General features: G+C 27.4%; 1 protein-coding gene and 1 long non-coding RNA gene across 5 annotated transcripts; both read right to left on the reverse strand.

The window, feature by feature from the left end:
- LOC149880715 (uncharacterized) lies at positions 1-3,061 on the reverse strand. Of its 4 annotated transcripts, XR_016445991.1 has the most exons (5): positions 2,824-2,963; positions 1,687-1,757; positions 990-1,174; positions 565-754; positions 6-225 (listed from the first exon to the last, which is right to left on the reverse strand). It is a non-coding gene; the product is annotated as an uncharacterized LOC149880715 (long non-coding RNA). The 4 variants fall into 4 exon arrangements; XR_016445993.1 differs by lacking the exon at positions 2,824-2,963 and adding an exon at positions 3,044-3,061 and having other exon boundaries at positions 1-225; positions 565-1,174; positions 1,687-1,743; XR_016445992.1 differs by having other exon boundaries at positions 1-225; positions 565-1,174; positions 1,687-1,743; positions 2,824-2,980.
- Positions 3,062-13,685: 10,624 nt separating this feature from the next.
- On the reverse strand, positions 13,686-15,511 carry LOC149880716 (uncharacterized). The gene is made up of 4 exons (XM_090069365.1): positions 15,354-15,511; positions 14,666-14,752; positions 14,281-14,568; positions 13,686-13,969 (listed from the first exon to the last, which is right to left on the reverse strand). Exons 1-4 carry the CDS (start codon positions 15,478-15,480, stop codon positions 13,935-13,937), a joined length of 537 nt encoding a protein of 178 aa, XP_089925491.1. The 5' UTR covers positions 15,481-15,511; the 3' UTR covers positions 13,686-13,934.
- Between the last annotated feature and the right edge of the window lie 760 nt (positions 15,512-16,271).

The following is a 16,271-nucleotide window of genomic DNA, read 5'->3' on the forward strand; positions in this document are numbered from 1 at the left end:
ATTTATAAATAAAATCAAGAAAAATAAGCTTTTATAAATTTTCAAAAGAAAATAATAACTAAATATTCTTTTCATTGATTAACTGCAACTGATTTTTTATAACCTTGCTTTTCGTCTGTCTATTTATTCGCCCATCTCCTTGATCATTTGCGCCCTGAAACCATCTTGAAACCATCGGGTAAATATCTTTATCCTTGGAATTAAGATACTGAATTCTTACTGCTGCTAAAAGAATAAAATGAAAATAAATTTAAAAACTCAATTTATTTTTTGTTTAAATACAAATTATTTTTAAGTTATTTTTAAGCTCTTATACGTATACTTTGCAAATCAAGAATTACATTAACTGGTTAGCAGTTTTAAAAATATGTGCATATGATAATAAGTTCAAGTCACCAAGGGAGAATATAATATCTTACAAATTTACAACTAATGACAACACTGGTAATTTTCATAAGTACTAACATATTATATTCTTTCTTAGTGTTGTAAACATATTTTTGTAAATATAAAAATACAGTTGACTTTAATAGACTAAAAATTTACATAACTAGTAATACTTACATAGTAAGCACTTTAACACAAAATGATAACATCGCAACTTAACCTTGCCCATTCCAGTAGCTATCATCTTACTTGAAGATCCGTTTAAATTACATAAAACGCTAAAATTTTTGGAAAACATGGCTCCCAACACACATCATATGTATTTTGGACGTTCAACTTTACCGCCAATAGAACGCAGATATTTGACCTAAAAACAAATAATGCTACATATTACAACTTTTTTATTTAAACTATTTTTTCAAAGGTAAATGAAAATGTAATGCGGTATAATATAACTAAGGTATTATTAAATTACCTTTGATAAATTACAATTATAAGACTTATAAAAAAACTTATCTTTGATCTTATAAATTAATAGTTACTAGTTTAAACGCAACCTGAAGACTGCTAGAAACATTATAATACAAAAAATAATTTCAAACTTTATAGAGAGCCATCTCAGATTTCATCTGTATCATAAGGTTAAGCCTCTCCAAATCTTCCTTACTTTCCATTGGAAGGCCAGGGGGAACAACAATATCTTCATTATCCAAAAAACTTTGAACTTCTAAAAACTTATTTTATTGCTCCAGTTCTGTTAATCTTAACTCCAAAGCTGCTAACTTCTCTATAAACATACATAAATAATTAAATAATATTTGATTGCATTTGAATCTTATTGGAAAACTGCTTTCAAAAACACAATCTAGTTTTTAAATTGAAGACATACATGGATAAAGGTGTTATGGAACTCAAATATTTGGAGTTAAAATTTTAAACATTCATGTTATTTATCCCTGTAGGTGAATTGATTGCTGTAAAAATGGTATTCTAGCACATTTTTGTGCTGTGTTATTAAGGCCATGGAAAAGAGCGTTATTTAAAACCTTTATCTGCATAAAAAAGTAGAAATGTGTATTTTTGTAACATGAAATATGTATTTTTTTAAAGCCTTCATCCATTTATGACTTTAATTAAAACACAAGTTAATTTTTTTTACAAAAAATATAAATAGTTTTCCTTTGTCAATATATCAGCATCTTAATCAATGTATGTGTGCGTAACACATATACAATGTATAACAAGTAGTAAAACAAACAAAAAAAAACAAAAAAACAAATAGTTTATCCAAAACCTTACTTTCCTGATCCCCAAAATTTTGAACAGTTTTCTCATAGTTTTCAGAAGTCGAAGTCCCTTTTAATAAAATGCTATAATTATATGCATTATATGAATATATATATATATATATATATATATATATATATATATATATATATATATATATATATATATAATAATAATAATAATATAATATAAATGTTATATATGCTTAATATGAAATGTATATGTCATATTGTATATGCAATTGCATATACCATTTATTTATATACTGCATATATTATGTCAATATTGTATATGGCATATATTATATGCAATATATACAAAATACATAGGGATGTCTGCCAATATTTTTAGGTGGATTTCTCTGACTTTTCCCTGATACTTTCCTGATCTTCTACCTGTTTTCCTTGATTTAATTTAAAGTTACCCAAATTCAACTTCACAAAAATTGACCTAGATTCGTTTAGAAAAATGCTCTTCAACTGCAAAAATGTAAACAATAATACAACCCACACTAAATGTATCAAGTATTGATACATTTAATGGGTTGTATAATTGTTTACATTTTTGCAAGTGAAGATTCAAGATTCGCTTGATGCAAGTGAAGTTCATAAAACTATCTGCCAAATAAACTTTTATATTACATGTACTATGTACAACTTATTTAAGTTATGTAAGTTTGATGAAGAGCCATTTTCCCTGATTTCTCCCTGATTTTTTTAAAATTCAACCTAATTTCCTTGATTATCCTAGATTTTTTGCAGATATCTGATTTCCCTGACTTTTCCCTGAATTCCCCTGATCTGGCAGACACTCTGTATATATATATATATATATATATATATATATATATATATATATATATATATATATATATATATATATATATATATATATATATATATATATATATATATACATACAAACATACATACATATACATACAGAAATACACACATAAACATACTACTATACACGCACATATACATTTTAGTTGTATTTAAACTTTTGATAATAGTTAAAATAGAGCTAAAATGTCTTATACAAATACAAAAATGGTGTCATCATAAAAATAAATTAAAAACTCAACCAATGTCAAAAATTATATCTGAATGTGTCACTAATGGATAAATGTAAAATATTTCTACTTACCAGCGTAACGGTTATATTAAGAGGTGTACGAGAGTTTGAATTTAAAAGTTTAATTAAAGGGTAGAAAAAGCGTTTGAAAGAAAAAAAAATGATAAAAAGCTTCAAACTAAACTAACTCTATTGAATAGTTTTAATCATTGAATGAATCTATTTGAATAATTTTAATAATTAGTCGCACGGTCTAAGTGAATATATTTATAATATACATTTACAAACTTACGGGAAACTTTTACGATTCAAAAACACGCGGTATACAGTCGGTTAATGGTTGGCAAGAAATGCCAACAGTTAGCCAACTGTAGCCAATACTGGCCCGTCAGTTGGACCAACTAAAGCGTGTTTACTGGGTAGGGGAAAGATTGCCAATATTGTACCAGCGCTTATTTTGCACTTTGAGCCTTTAACTCATTTTTAACACCAACAAAGATTTTTAATATAAATTTATTTTTGCCAAATAAAATCAATGAAAAATAACAAATCTCGAAAAAATTTCCTTTTTTCTTTCTGAAAATCCTGATATTTTGTTTCAATTTTTCAAGACATTAACAGAATTTCCGATTCAATTAAAACCGTTAAACTTAGAAAACCATAAACTTTTAAATAACTCATTTCTACATAATGAAAATGCTGTTTTAAACTCAAATAGAGTGATAAACTTCAAAAAATTCGATTTACCTTAAAAGATAATGTAGGTAATAAAGATAATAAAGATGATAAAGATAATATGCAAGTTACCAGGTAATAAAAGAGTTTTGAAAAACAAAGTTATGAAAGAGCTTCACTTTTTTTCAAAAAGCTAACATGGTGCTTTTAAAGAAATCAGAGGCTTTTAAAGATGGAGCTTCAAAAAGTTTGACTTTTTTTTTTTAAACATTAGGCTCTTGAAAATGTCCAAATTTTTGAAAAAATTTTTAAAAACCATAAAAATGTTTAACTTATTCCAAAACCCCAACAGTCGTTCAGAAAAAAGTCGAAACTTTTTGAAAGTTAAACTTCGATCTTGAAACTACAAAGAAGTTTTTACTTTTCCAATTCTGAGCTTCGCATTCCAAACTGTAACGCTCTAATGATAAAGTAGCAAAAACTGAAAGTAACTCAATACTTTTATGGCGCATCGAGACAAAAAAAACTTGCGTTTCAATAAAAAAACAAGAACAATGAAAGATAAGATAAGTATCAAGTTGTTTAATTTTAGTGAATGCCTCAGTCGACAGCAAATTGTTTTTTCATTTAGCAAATATCCAAACAATAACTAACGAGGCTTGTTTAAAAAACCCGAACAAGTTCGAGTGTTTGAAGTTCGAATGTTTGAAGTCTTAACAGAAAAAGACAAAGAAGATGTATTCCAAAACGAGACTGAAAGTACTGTTAAAGGAAATTTATTTGCTAAATGACGTTGATTTGCTAAATGACATTGGTCAGTTTTTTCTTGTAGCAAAGTGTTTTGGGAAAGCAATAAAATCATCCTGTGGGACAAAAATCCCTGAGTAGTTCATTATGATGATGTACGTATCAAGTTCGTGATTAGATCAAAAAAAAGGTTTTTATTGTGCGCCCTGCACATGCGTAAGACATATATTACATCCACTAGGTGTTAAACACTTAAGAGTTCGGGCACATGGAGCATTTCGTTTGAAGTATAGATGACACAAAGGTGATAATCAATTGCTCTAGAAAAGGAATTTTTTTAAATATTAAATCTAAAAAAAATCTTTTTGTTTTTTTGTTTTGTTTTAAAGGCCATTTTAAATAATGGATATTTGCACATACACAAAACCACCCATTACAATTTTTTAAAATGAGTTAAAAGTATTTAGGTGGATCAACCATTTCCAAAAATCTTTATTTCAGTAACTCATCAGCGCGTTGACGTTTTTTCTTGTCAAAGTTAGCGTATATTTTATCTTTTTTAAGTCAGTTAAGATTTTGAGGCATAATTAAATGGATGATCTCTCGCACTGTTTTCAACAAATACTTGATTGACTCTTAACTTTTCGTTAAAACAAGTTCTCTAAAAAAAAATTTTAAAAAGATTTTGGATCATTTTTAAATGAATAACTTTGATGAGATTCAAGAAATATTAAAAAAAAAATAGGAAAAACGAAATAAACTTATATAACAACTAAAGATTGTCTCGACATCCTTCTCAAGACAATGATTCTGGTAAAGATTGAAGCATCGCATGCGCATCAACAGAAACACAAGCTTTAGATATTCATGATAAATGTTAACCATAAGTAAACATTATCAATCTTAACAAGTTGAAATAGTTTAATTTCTTAATTCAGCAAGTTTCCAGTGTGTTTTTTCATCATCTCTTTTTATTTTTTATTTTATTTATATGGTTATTTTTTGTTTTTCATAAAAGTGCAAAACCAAAAAAAAAGTTTTTCTTTTATAAGTGGCAAATATATTTTAGCTTCATCTAAAACAGATACAAATATATTGCAGAAAAGACTTTGTAGTTGTTGTTAAAGCTTCTGAAGTTTTTTTTGAACCTTCTGTTGTTGTTGCTGAATTTTCTGTAGTTGTTGAAGTTTCTGTAGCTGTCGGAGCTTCTGCAGTTATTGTAGCAGGTTACGTAATTATTGTTGTTGCTGCTTCTGTAGTTATTGTTGCAGCTTCTGTAGTTATTGTTGTTACAGCTTCTGTAGTTATTGTTGTAGCTTTTGTAGTTGTTGTTGAGTCTTCTGTAGCTATTTTCGCAGAAGTCTAAAAGCAAACAGGCTATACTTTTAGCGAGTTTGTTTTGACATTCAGATAATGGAATTTAAAATTACAAAAAAAAAAAAAGATGCTACAAAAATGTGAGCTGCATAAACTCATTTATATTTCATTTTTTTGTTTTAACTTTGTGTCAAATATTTGAGTTCTTGGACCTTAACCTCCAAAAGTTAATCCCCTGAAATGATTTTTTAAAGAACTAAGTCTATAGAACAATCATTCAACAAGACAATCAGTATCCAATTTACTATTTTTTAAACAGTTAAAGTTTGTTTGCAACAGTGAAAGCTTTAATGTTTATAGGAGTTAAATACCTAAGCGGTTAATGTTATTAAAGGTATTGCACGTCGGGAAATAATTTCCGTTTAGAAATACAAGTAAAAACCATTTTTACACTAATCCTTCAGATGTGCGATTTTCAAAGATGATACGATTTTTAAGAGTTCTAACCAAAAACATTTTAAAAAATCTTTTCGATTGCAAACGAAGATATCGAATCACAGCCGTATCATTAATAACAATCATTTGTAAAAACAAGTTTTCGTGTAATACCCAATTCACACCAAAAAAACCGAGTTTTAATAACACTCGCTTTTAAAACAGTGTTTTATTTAGCTACCGCTTTTTTAAACTCTTTTCTTTGAAACAAGGTTTTAAAAAGCAGTGTGAACGGAATAAATGCGTCACAAGTTTAAATAACCACGATTAAAACAAGTTTTATTTTTGGTGTGAATGGGGTATAAGTTAAGTCAAAACTGCGCGGTAAAAAGAAATTACACGCGTTTATAACTACAAAAAAATTCACCTATACCTAGGCTGAAATCAAATGCCAGAACAAAAATGCAAAACCTCTTCATGTCCATGTTGGTAGATGAAGTTAAAATGTCAATAGCGCTAATGTATGTTATACTTGTATAAACACCAGTCGTCACTATGTCCAGATGAAATAATTTGGAATTTTATTTATTGCTTTACATCTACTTAATCCATCATGGCTAGGGCTGCCAATTTTTAAAAAAGTTCTAAACTTGAACACGTTCGAACGATTCCAGAAAAAAGTTCGAACGTTTTCGAACTTTTTCAACTTTTTTTATTTACTTAAGAATGTGAAATAAAAGGGTACCAGTTTAGTAAAAAACTGTTTATTTATTTATAACAACATGTTTTATTTTTCACTTCATTTTAAATCTTTTTATTTGGGAACAAAAAAGTTTTATTCAAAATTCTTAATAGTTTATTTTAAAAAAAATTGATGAATATAATGAGCATTAAAAAGCATTTCTAAATTTTTGGGTCTTGATTTTTGCTGGCTTCAAAAAGAGCCATTACTTTTTTAATGAGATTAAATTATTTATTACCATTACCCAAGTAGCAACGTTTATATGCCCCGACAACGGCCCGGTTCTGGCTGCGGATTGAGGCCGGGCCTGGCTTACCAGACCTGGCGCAGTGCCGCCATGCACATTGACTTAATTATGGTCCAGGGCTGGCTAGCCATTGCAGGCTCTGGCGTTTTAACGGGCCACCACTGGCAAATGCTTAAAGGCCCTATGCAAGCCCATAAATTTACCAGAGCCGAGCCGGTAACGGGCCAAAAACAGTAAATCGCTATTATTACAACGTTCCTCTCCATCAGTTTTATATTTTGCATGTACATATCACTCAAATGTAAAAACAAAATTTTAGATTATTAATTTATTTTAATTAAATCATTAAAGCCTACCATTTAAATGTTCCTTATTAATGGAATAGAGAAAATACTATTAAGTTAAATCACTCTTTTTGATTTGTAAATTTAAAACAAAATAAATATAAATTGCTTCATCAAAATAAAACCAAATTCAACAAACAAATGTTTACAAAGAAGAATTCGTTAATAAAAATAATTTTTGACTTAATTATTATATTATATATAATGTAAATTATTAATGTAATATATATGATATTTATTATGACAATTAACATATATAAATTGTAACATAAAAATATCAAAAAGATGTGATTTTTATAGATTTAAATTTCTTCAGAAATGTTTTATTAGGGGCCACCTGTTTTACAATTTTTTTAATAATTATTGATAAATTATTCGTGTCACCATCAAAATCCCTTTAAGAAACATTTAGAACTAAGATGTAAAATCAATCCGTGTACATAATTTATGGCAGGTTGCAATTATAGCAACTATACTACCAACGATTGGTATTTAACCATGTTCAAAGCTGTTTATCTCAGCAGACTTTCTTATGGCTTTTTATTTTCTGCCACCGTTACGATTAGTAGCAAGTGCTACTAATCGTAACGGTGATGAACAACGGCTTTTTTGATGTCACGTTCAGAAGCATCTTTGGTTGGACCATTTTTTCTTAATGCTCCTGTGAATATCATCCTTTGTCGTTGAATACAGCACATTACTTATTACTAAACATAATACTAAGAATAAAATATAAAGTATGTATGTTATCAAAAAATGTATGATACATATAAGTTTATATCTTTAAATGTTAATAATTCTCCCTAAAAGTTTAGGAATAATCCCTTCTAGTTTAAGATATAAATGCATGTAAGAAGACCTTAAACTTTTTCTTAATGTATTATATAGCAAATTTTTGAATAAAGAAATATTTAAATCATCTACTCTACTTTTTTATTAATATTATATACTGTTATACTTACTATTATTTGAAATTTAAGATTTCTGCACAAGCATGTAATAAATTACTATGTTGGCAGCTCCCAACAGTTGTAGGTTGGTATGCTATTACCATTTTAGACCTATATAATAGCTAGGTTTCTTTGGTCTAAATTTAAAACTTAGATACTTTCTCTTCACTGCTATTTAACAAAATAAATTTAAACAAATTAAAATTAAAATTATTTTTGGGATGCCGCAATAGGACCACATGACAGTTGCTATCTGGCAAACCAGTTCTGGTGAATCTTTTACGGCACAACAATAGCTCATATCGGCTCCAGCATGCCATTTATGGAACTTTAATGTCCCGTAAATGGATCGCCAGAACTGGCGATGGTTTTTAAAAAAAATTGTAGTAAACATATTTTATGTGAAAATAATAGTTTTTTGAGTCAAAGAACTCAAATTTTTAAATAAAAATATGTTTACGCGCACCTTTGACGTGTACATTTCGTACTTACGCGTGTAAGGTTTGACTGCACGCGTAAAAAATAATTTTAATCAAAACTTTAGAATTTTAAAGCCAATACACAGCATCACAATTGTTTTTAAAAGATGTTCATGCATAAAAATAATTTTTTTTCTTTCAGATTTGTTATATTTATGTCATTATTTGTCTTATAATCATTTTAATAACCTCTCATCTGGTAATGGTTTTCTAAAAATTTTTATATATTTATTCAAACTCTCAAATACATCCTCAGAACATATCACAATTGGCAAAATTAGTTTATGCAATATGGAAGTATTATGGAGTAGCAGTTTGTGTACAGTAGGAGGCATAACATACCAACCATACAAACTCACTATAAGTTTAGCTGTTTCAATGTTAGTATAAATCTAATTCATCGCTATTGATAGGATATCTACAAGGTATCGTTATGAGAATGTTATGCGATCTTATGATCACAATCAACGTAATTTCAGAAAAACTTCATAGCTTTTATATACTTCTGGCAGAATTACCATCATTTATTTCAGCAGCTTCTATTTAGTTTGTTATACCATCAATATAAACACAGCTTTAGCAATATTAATGGTAGCAGTTGAAATCAGAGAAAGAAAATTTTTTTAGGATAGTATTTTTCCACTAAAACTTTTAACTTTTTCCACTAAAATATTGGGCATGAAGGGGATAAATATGTGTCCAAGGGCTAAGTTTCTGATCATTTAATATTGTTTATTGTTGAGGTCAGTATTCACTTCTAATGCAAGAGCTTGATTTACACTCATATTTAAAAGAAAGGCTTTATACAAAGTGCCTTTAATTTTTTTGATCTGTAAAACATTTGACTTTTCTTAAAAAGGGTAAATCTTACAGAGACTAAAAATAGAGCATGATATTCAGCGCCTAGTTATTTTATTTTTTCTCTTTTGCTTCACTCTCCAAGGACCACCCATTGTTTATGGGGTTTTCCAGAACCAAATGGGTACTTTTATTGGCCATAAGATTTTCTTGAAGTCATTGATATTCTTTTTCTATAAACCATAATTTCAACCAAACTGTTTTAGTTTTTTCTTCACTTTTAAAATAAATGTAGCTAAAGTAACCTTTACTTTATTTATGTTCTTTTAGCTAATCTCTTCAGTTTTATTAAATTTCGTTAAGTAAATCCTTCCATAATCGTAATTTAAGCACTCCTAGTTCACGTATAGTCAGGATAAGATCTAATCTTTTTGCTGTTATTGTTTTTAAAAATCGCCAAGTTAATAAAATCATTAAGATGTATCAGAAACATTTTTGAGTACTTTATATAACTTTTCACTTTACACTGTTTACCATTTTATACTATTATTTCTTTGGCAATTATCACATTAAATTCCTATAATGTTTATGTAAATAATGCTCTTTGTATATTAAAAAATTTTTAAGTAGCATGTGATGACAAAACTATGTTTCTTAAAACTATATTTGATAAATTAAAACAAGCTATGCAAGTAAAAAACTATAATTCAAGAAATATAAATGTCAATTAGACCATATAAACCTTATTTTCCGCCATTTTCATTTGTTTTGATATAATAAACTACTATTAAAAAAAGGCGGAAAACAAGGTTTTCAAATTCAATTCCTTCCCTATTTCAAATTTTCAATTCAAATATTTCAAATATTCAAATAATTTCAAATATTCAAATAATTTCAAATATTCAAATAATTTCAAATATTCAATTCAAATTCCGTCCCTAAAGTAATTAAAATAAATAAAACAAATATATATGAACCAAACGAAATTGCAAACGAGTTTAATAAATATTTCATTGGTATAGAAACTAAATTGGCAAGTAAGATTCCTATTACGGAAAAAACGTTTAGTGATTTCCTAGAGCCTATAAACAATTCGTTTTTTGTAGATAATTTGTTTTCTGACTTATCTTTTGATGAGTTTTAGAGAGCTTACAAATCTCTCAAAAGAAACAAAGCTACGGGTACGGATGAAATAAGTGGTAACATAGTCATAGATTGCTTTGAAAATTTAAAATGTATTCTTTATAAAGTCTTCAGGGCATCTATACAGCAAGGTGTTTTCCTCGACCAATTAAAAATAGCATAAGTTACCCCAATTTACAAAGAAGGAAAAAAATCAAGTATTAGTAATTATCGCCCTATCTCAGTTCTTTCAACCCTCTCGAAAATTTTAGAAAGAATTATATGCAATAAAACATAAAATTATCTTAATCTAAATAAACTTCTATATAAAAATCAATTCAGTTTAAAAAAAAAATTGTTCAACTGAACAAGCCATTGCACAGTTCATTTGTGAAATCTCCAATTCATTTGGTAAATCACAATATACACTAGGTATTTTTATTGATCAATCAAAAGCATTCGACACGGTCGATCACAAAATTCTACTTAAAAAACTCAAATTTTACGAAATTAATGGCAAATTAATAAAATGGTATAAAAGTTACTTGACAAATAGAAAACAATTTGTTTCCTATGATGATTATTTTCAAAATAAAAAATTAATTAACATAAAATGTGGTGTTCCACAGGGTTCTATTCTAGGTCCACTTTTGTTTCTAGTCTATATAAGTGATTTAAACAAAACTTCTAACCTTATGAGTATCATGTTTGCCGACGATACTAATCTATTTCTGTCAAACAGTGACATTTATGAGCTTTTTCCAAATGACAAAATGGATCCTTTTCCACTCTCTCGCAAAAAAGTGTTTTTTACCAAGTAATTTACATAAACTTTTTATTGATAAAATTGAAATAAAAAAGGAGTCGGTCACAAGATTTTTAGGCACTTACATTGATGAAAATATTACATGGAAGTATCATATTGACTTTATTTCTACTAAATTAGCAAAAAGTATTGGAATTCTATATAAAGTCAGATACTATCTACGTAAACAAAATTTAATTCAACTCTACTACTCATTTATTCATAGCTATTTATGTTATGCAAACATTGTTTGGGGAAGTACCTCTAAAAGTAAGTTGCAAAATTTTACCATCCTCAGAAACACGTAATGCGTATAATATGTTTTGAAAATCGTTTCTCTCATTCAAATATTTTATTTAAAAGCGTTGAAGCACTCAAGGTCTACGAACTTAATGTCTATAATATTTTATGTTTTATGTTTCGTTGTAAAAATGAACAACCATTGTCGATTTTTAAAGATCTTTTTACCCATAAAACTATAACCAAATATCCTTTACGAAATAATAATTCATTACTTGAACCCTTTAGTCAAACAAAGTTTAATCAATTTTGCATAAACTATCGAGCACCATATTTGTGGAACAAAACTGTTGTTCCAAATTTTGATTTGTCAATTTCATTTTCAGTTTTTAAAACTAAATTAAAAAACTATGTTCTTTCTACTGGCAATATATATAAATATTTTTGAAATGAAAAATTATTTCACTCTGGATAATTTGTAAAATTATTTTCAGTTTTTGTTAATTCTACATGTTACTAGTTATTAAATCAATTGTATTTTTATTTTATTACATATACATGTTTGACATATTTTGTATGGTTCTGACGACAAGATCTTTTGGATCTTCTTTCAGATTCCAAGTTTATATATTGCTATATTGTTGTATTACGACTAATAATTGTAAACTAAAAAAAAAAAAAAAAAAAAAAAAAAAGGCTTTTATGGATTCATTGATATTTGTATTTCTTCAATAACTCCCTATACCGCAGATGATCGCAGCAATCTCTTTATATTCTAAAAGTAAAAGTGATATTTAACTAAAAAAAAACAAAACATTTCTTTGGAACTCAGTGGAACATTTTTTTTAGCTGATATTTAAAACAAAAAAGATTATCTTAAAAGTATTAATTATAATTAATTTATTATTAATTTATAATTAAATTATTAATTATTAATTATAAATTTAAAAAGACTCCATTTTTACAAAATAAAAATCTTTCATTTTTCAGATTCTTTTGAAAATAATATAAAAATTTTTAACTTCTTTTAACCATAAAATAAAAAATGTCAGTTTTATGAAAAAACTGTTTTTACTTTTTAAATAAGTAATAATTTTAATTTAATATTTTTAAAAAGGACACTATATTTAAAAAAAGTTGTGAGGGGTTTATTGGGATTTTTTTGTTGCTTTGAGTCACTGTGCATCGTAAAGAACAATCTTTTCTCCATATGATCAAACTTCGAGATTGATAATTCATTAAAAAACGAGTGAGAAAATAGTTTTTTTTATGGAGCGAGGTCGAAAAAATCGGCGAACACTGGGTGTTTCTTCTGATAATTTGTAAGACTCATAACCTAAAACTATGAAAACAAAAAGTAAACTCGTCGCGCGCTCTTTTTGCTATTTTCCTAAGCAAGTTTTGCTCTGCATAATCCGTTATTTATCATTTTGCTAAAATTCGTTCTTTATAATCTTTTGATTTGTTCGAAGATTTGTCGTCAATTTAATTACACAATAAAAATAAATGATTTTCCCAAAATCAGTTTGCAATCACAATATAAATCAAAAATATGGAAACCTTTAAACACACACACACACACACACACACACACACACACACACACACACACACACACACACACACACACACACACACACACACACACACACACACACACACACACACACACACACACACACACACACACACTTCAGAAATGAAAATCCTTTTTTGATTTTTTTCGGTTGCCATTATGCTTCGTTATAAATTAAAAATAGTGCTGGCTCAATTAGTTGCTCTTAAGGGTGTTTTAAAACAAAAATCATAAGAATAAAACTTAATCTTAAGATGATGTTCTAATTATAAATATGGATCAACATCAGTTAATAATTTTTAGACGTTTCTTAGAAATTATTTGTTTAGACATTTCTTAGAAATTTTTAATTTAGATATTTCCTAGAAATTTTTGATTTAGATATTTTTTAGGAATTGTTAATTAGTTTTGAGCTAAAGAAATTTGATTTAATTTTCATGATTTAAATACAATGGAGAAAAAAAGTTATTCATTTTTTTATGAATAGTAAGTTTACAATTGCAAATAACCAAAAGAGAGTAAATGGAATTTCTAATTGCCTGACAATTACTAAAACCATTACTTCGGTCATGAAATAAGTAAATTAGGACAACAATTGCTAAGATTCGAGTGGTCTCAAGTTTTTATTAAGTCGTACAATTTTGAAAATAACCTTGTTTAAAATATTTACGGATATTTATTTGCATAAACTTTAATTTTTGTGAAATTAGATGCCAATAAACTCCAACAACTTCTTCAAACCTAAAAATGAAAAAAAAAATTTAAGAGCCTCTCATCACTTATCTCCAAAGCAACAGAGTAAAATTATTTATTTATAAGGATATATTTATTTATACGGATATATTTATTTATACGTATATATTTATTTATACGGGTATATTTATTTATACGGATATATTTATTTATACGGATATATTTGTTTACACGGATATATTTATTTATACGGATATACTTATTTATACGGGTATACTTATTTATATGGATTATTAACTAGTCCAATGGTTTTTCTAAAATTTTCTCTAAATATTAAAAGCAGAAAATTTTAATTTTACCTGCAAAGGTTTCAAAGCTTTTCTCTGAAAAAGCTAACTGTTCTTCAAGCAGTTTTTTTGAATTCGTTGCGCGATCATACGAATCACTTAACTGGATGCTGATGATCGAGGTACATTCTGAAAAGCTATCAAGAATCGCATCAAAGCAGTCGGAATATTCTGGGAGTTTTATTTCTCTTTTTAAATCTTTTCTACAACTTTCAAAAGTGTAGTTTAAGTTAATGATCATGTCGACTGTGGACGATACAAATTTAATGGATTCCTTTAACTTGTCGCTGAAGCAAGCTCCTTAACAAAAGGTTTATCTGATATTAAAATTCACTTCATATTCACCCAAAAATTGAATGAAATATATATAAAAAAAAAAATGGATTCCTTTTTTTACCGTTAAATTTTGTTTCGATATCATTTTTTGTGAAATCGATTTCAGGGATTGTTGAAGCATTGAAAGTACAACGACAAACGGTGCAACCTAAAAAGTTTAAGTGAAGTATAAGTGAATGTAACCAAGGATCCATTTAGAAGATTTACGTTTAACATTTTCACACGTATTAACATTTAATCGGATACTAATCTTTTACGTTGAATAATTTTGTCTTTTTTTAAAACACTTTTTTCCATGACTCAAGCGCATAGCATGAGCTTTTGTAGCTGAGAAATTAAGCAAATTACTAATTTAGAGGGAAACATTTAAATCGTAACATTGTTATATAATCAGATCAAATACTTAAATTCTGCATCTACCGACACCTACCCATATTCTTTAATAAAAAAAAACTAAAAAAGTCTCAATCATAATATTTCGATCAGAGTATTGGTTACGAACCCTGTTTTCCTATTAAGAAAGTAACATCCAAGCATAAATATTGTACAAACTAATTGGCGCTGAAATGACCATTTATAATATTGTTAATAATAAATTTTAAACATCTTTAATAAAAAGTTTTTTAAATATTATGAACTTAAGATAACCCGTTGTATGTAAATATTTGTGTCTTATAAATATTCGTGTCTTTTAAATAGTTTTATATACAAGTATTTTTACAGCTCAAACTAATGAAAAACATCTTTACCTTGACTTAAACCAAAAATCTGAACAAAGAATAGAAAAATTAGTGTGATCATGATTGCAAATGTGTCTGAAATAAATTTAGCAGCATCTCTTATAAATACTGTTCGCCCCTCTGTCTTCCTGCTCATTATATAAATTAATCTTTTGCTTTTTTTTTGAATTAATCCTCTGTCAAATGTTTCACTCTTTTGGTTTCTAGTGTTTGTAGAAACCAAAATTGAAAAACATTTTAATTAGCATGTTTGTAATAAAATTTTCTCGAAAATGCAAACTTATTATGTTGTGTAAGCATATTACTACTGCACGAATCTTAAAGACCGTAAGAAGATTGAAAACTTAAGTCGTTTAAATCTTAATACGTCCTCTAAAATACGAGTAGTAATCAAATTTTTAAAACTACTTGACATCATCTGGGTCACTTGTTAACTTTAACCTTTTTTTCACATCTTTACACGAAGTTAAAAAGAACTAAAAACTCAATCTTTTATTAAAAACAGTACAAGCAAAGTTTAACCTTAACTACCAATCAAAATCACAAAATCTTTTTCTCCACAGTAAAGAACCTTATAGGCTTCACTACACGTCGTAAATTTGTTATTTCAGATCCGATCTTAAGTGTTTTTTCTATTTTATTAACGATAGAAAACTTTTGTAACAATCTTTCGAGTTCTCATGGTTATAGAACGTATTTATAAAGAATATATATTTTATAGAGGAGATATGCGTGATCATCAGTTTGAATCTGCACTTGTTCAAAAAAATTAATTATATCATATATAAAAATTAGGAAGCCGAAATACAAAATTTGGACGGTCCGGTAACTTTTTTCTAATTTATCTATCTATCTATCTATCTATCTATCTATCTATCTATATATATATATATATATATATATATATATATATATATATATATATAT

This window comes from Hydra viridissima, unplaced genomic scaffold (genome assembly GCF_058129835.1).
Source record: "Hydra viridissima isolate aposymbiotic clone 2 unplaced genomic scaffold, HvirCarnegie_v1 scaffold_12, whole genome shotgun sequence".
NCBI lineage: Eukaryota > Metazoa > Cnidaria > Hydrozoa > Anthoathecata > Hydridae > Hydra > Hydra viridissima.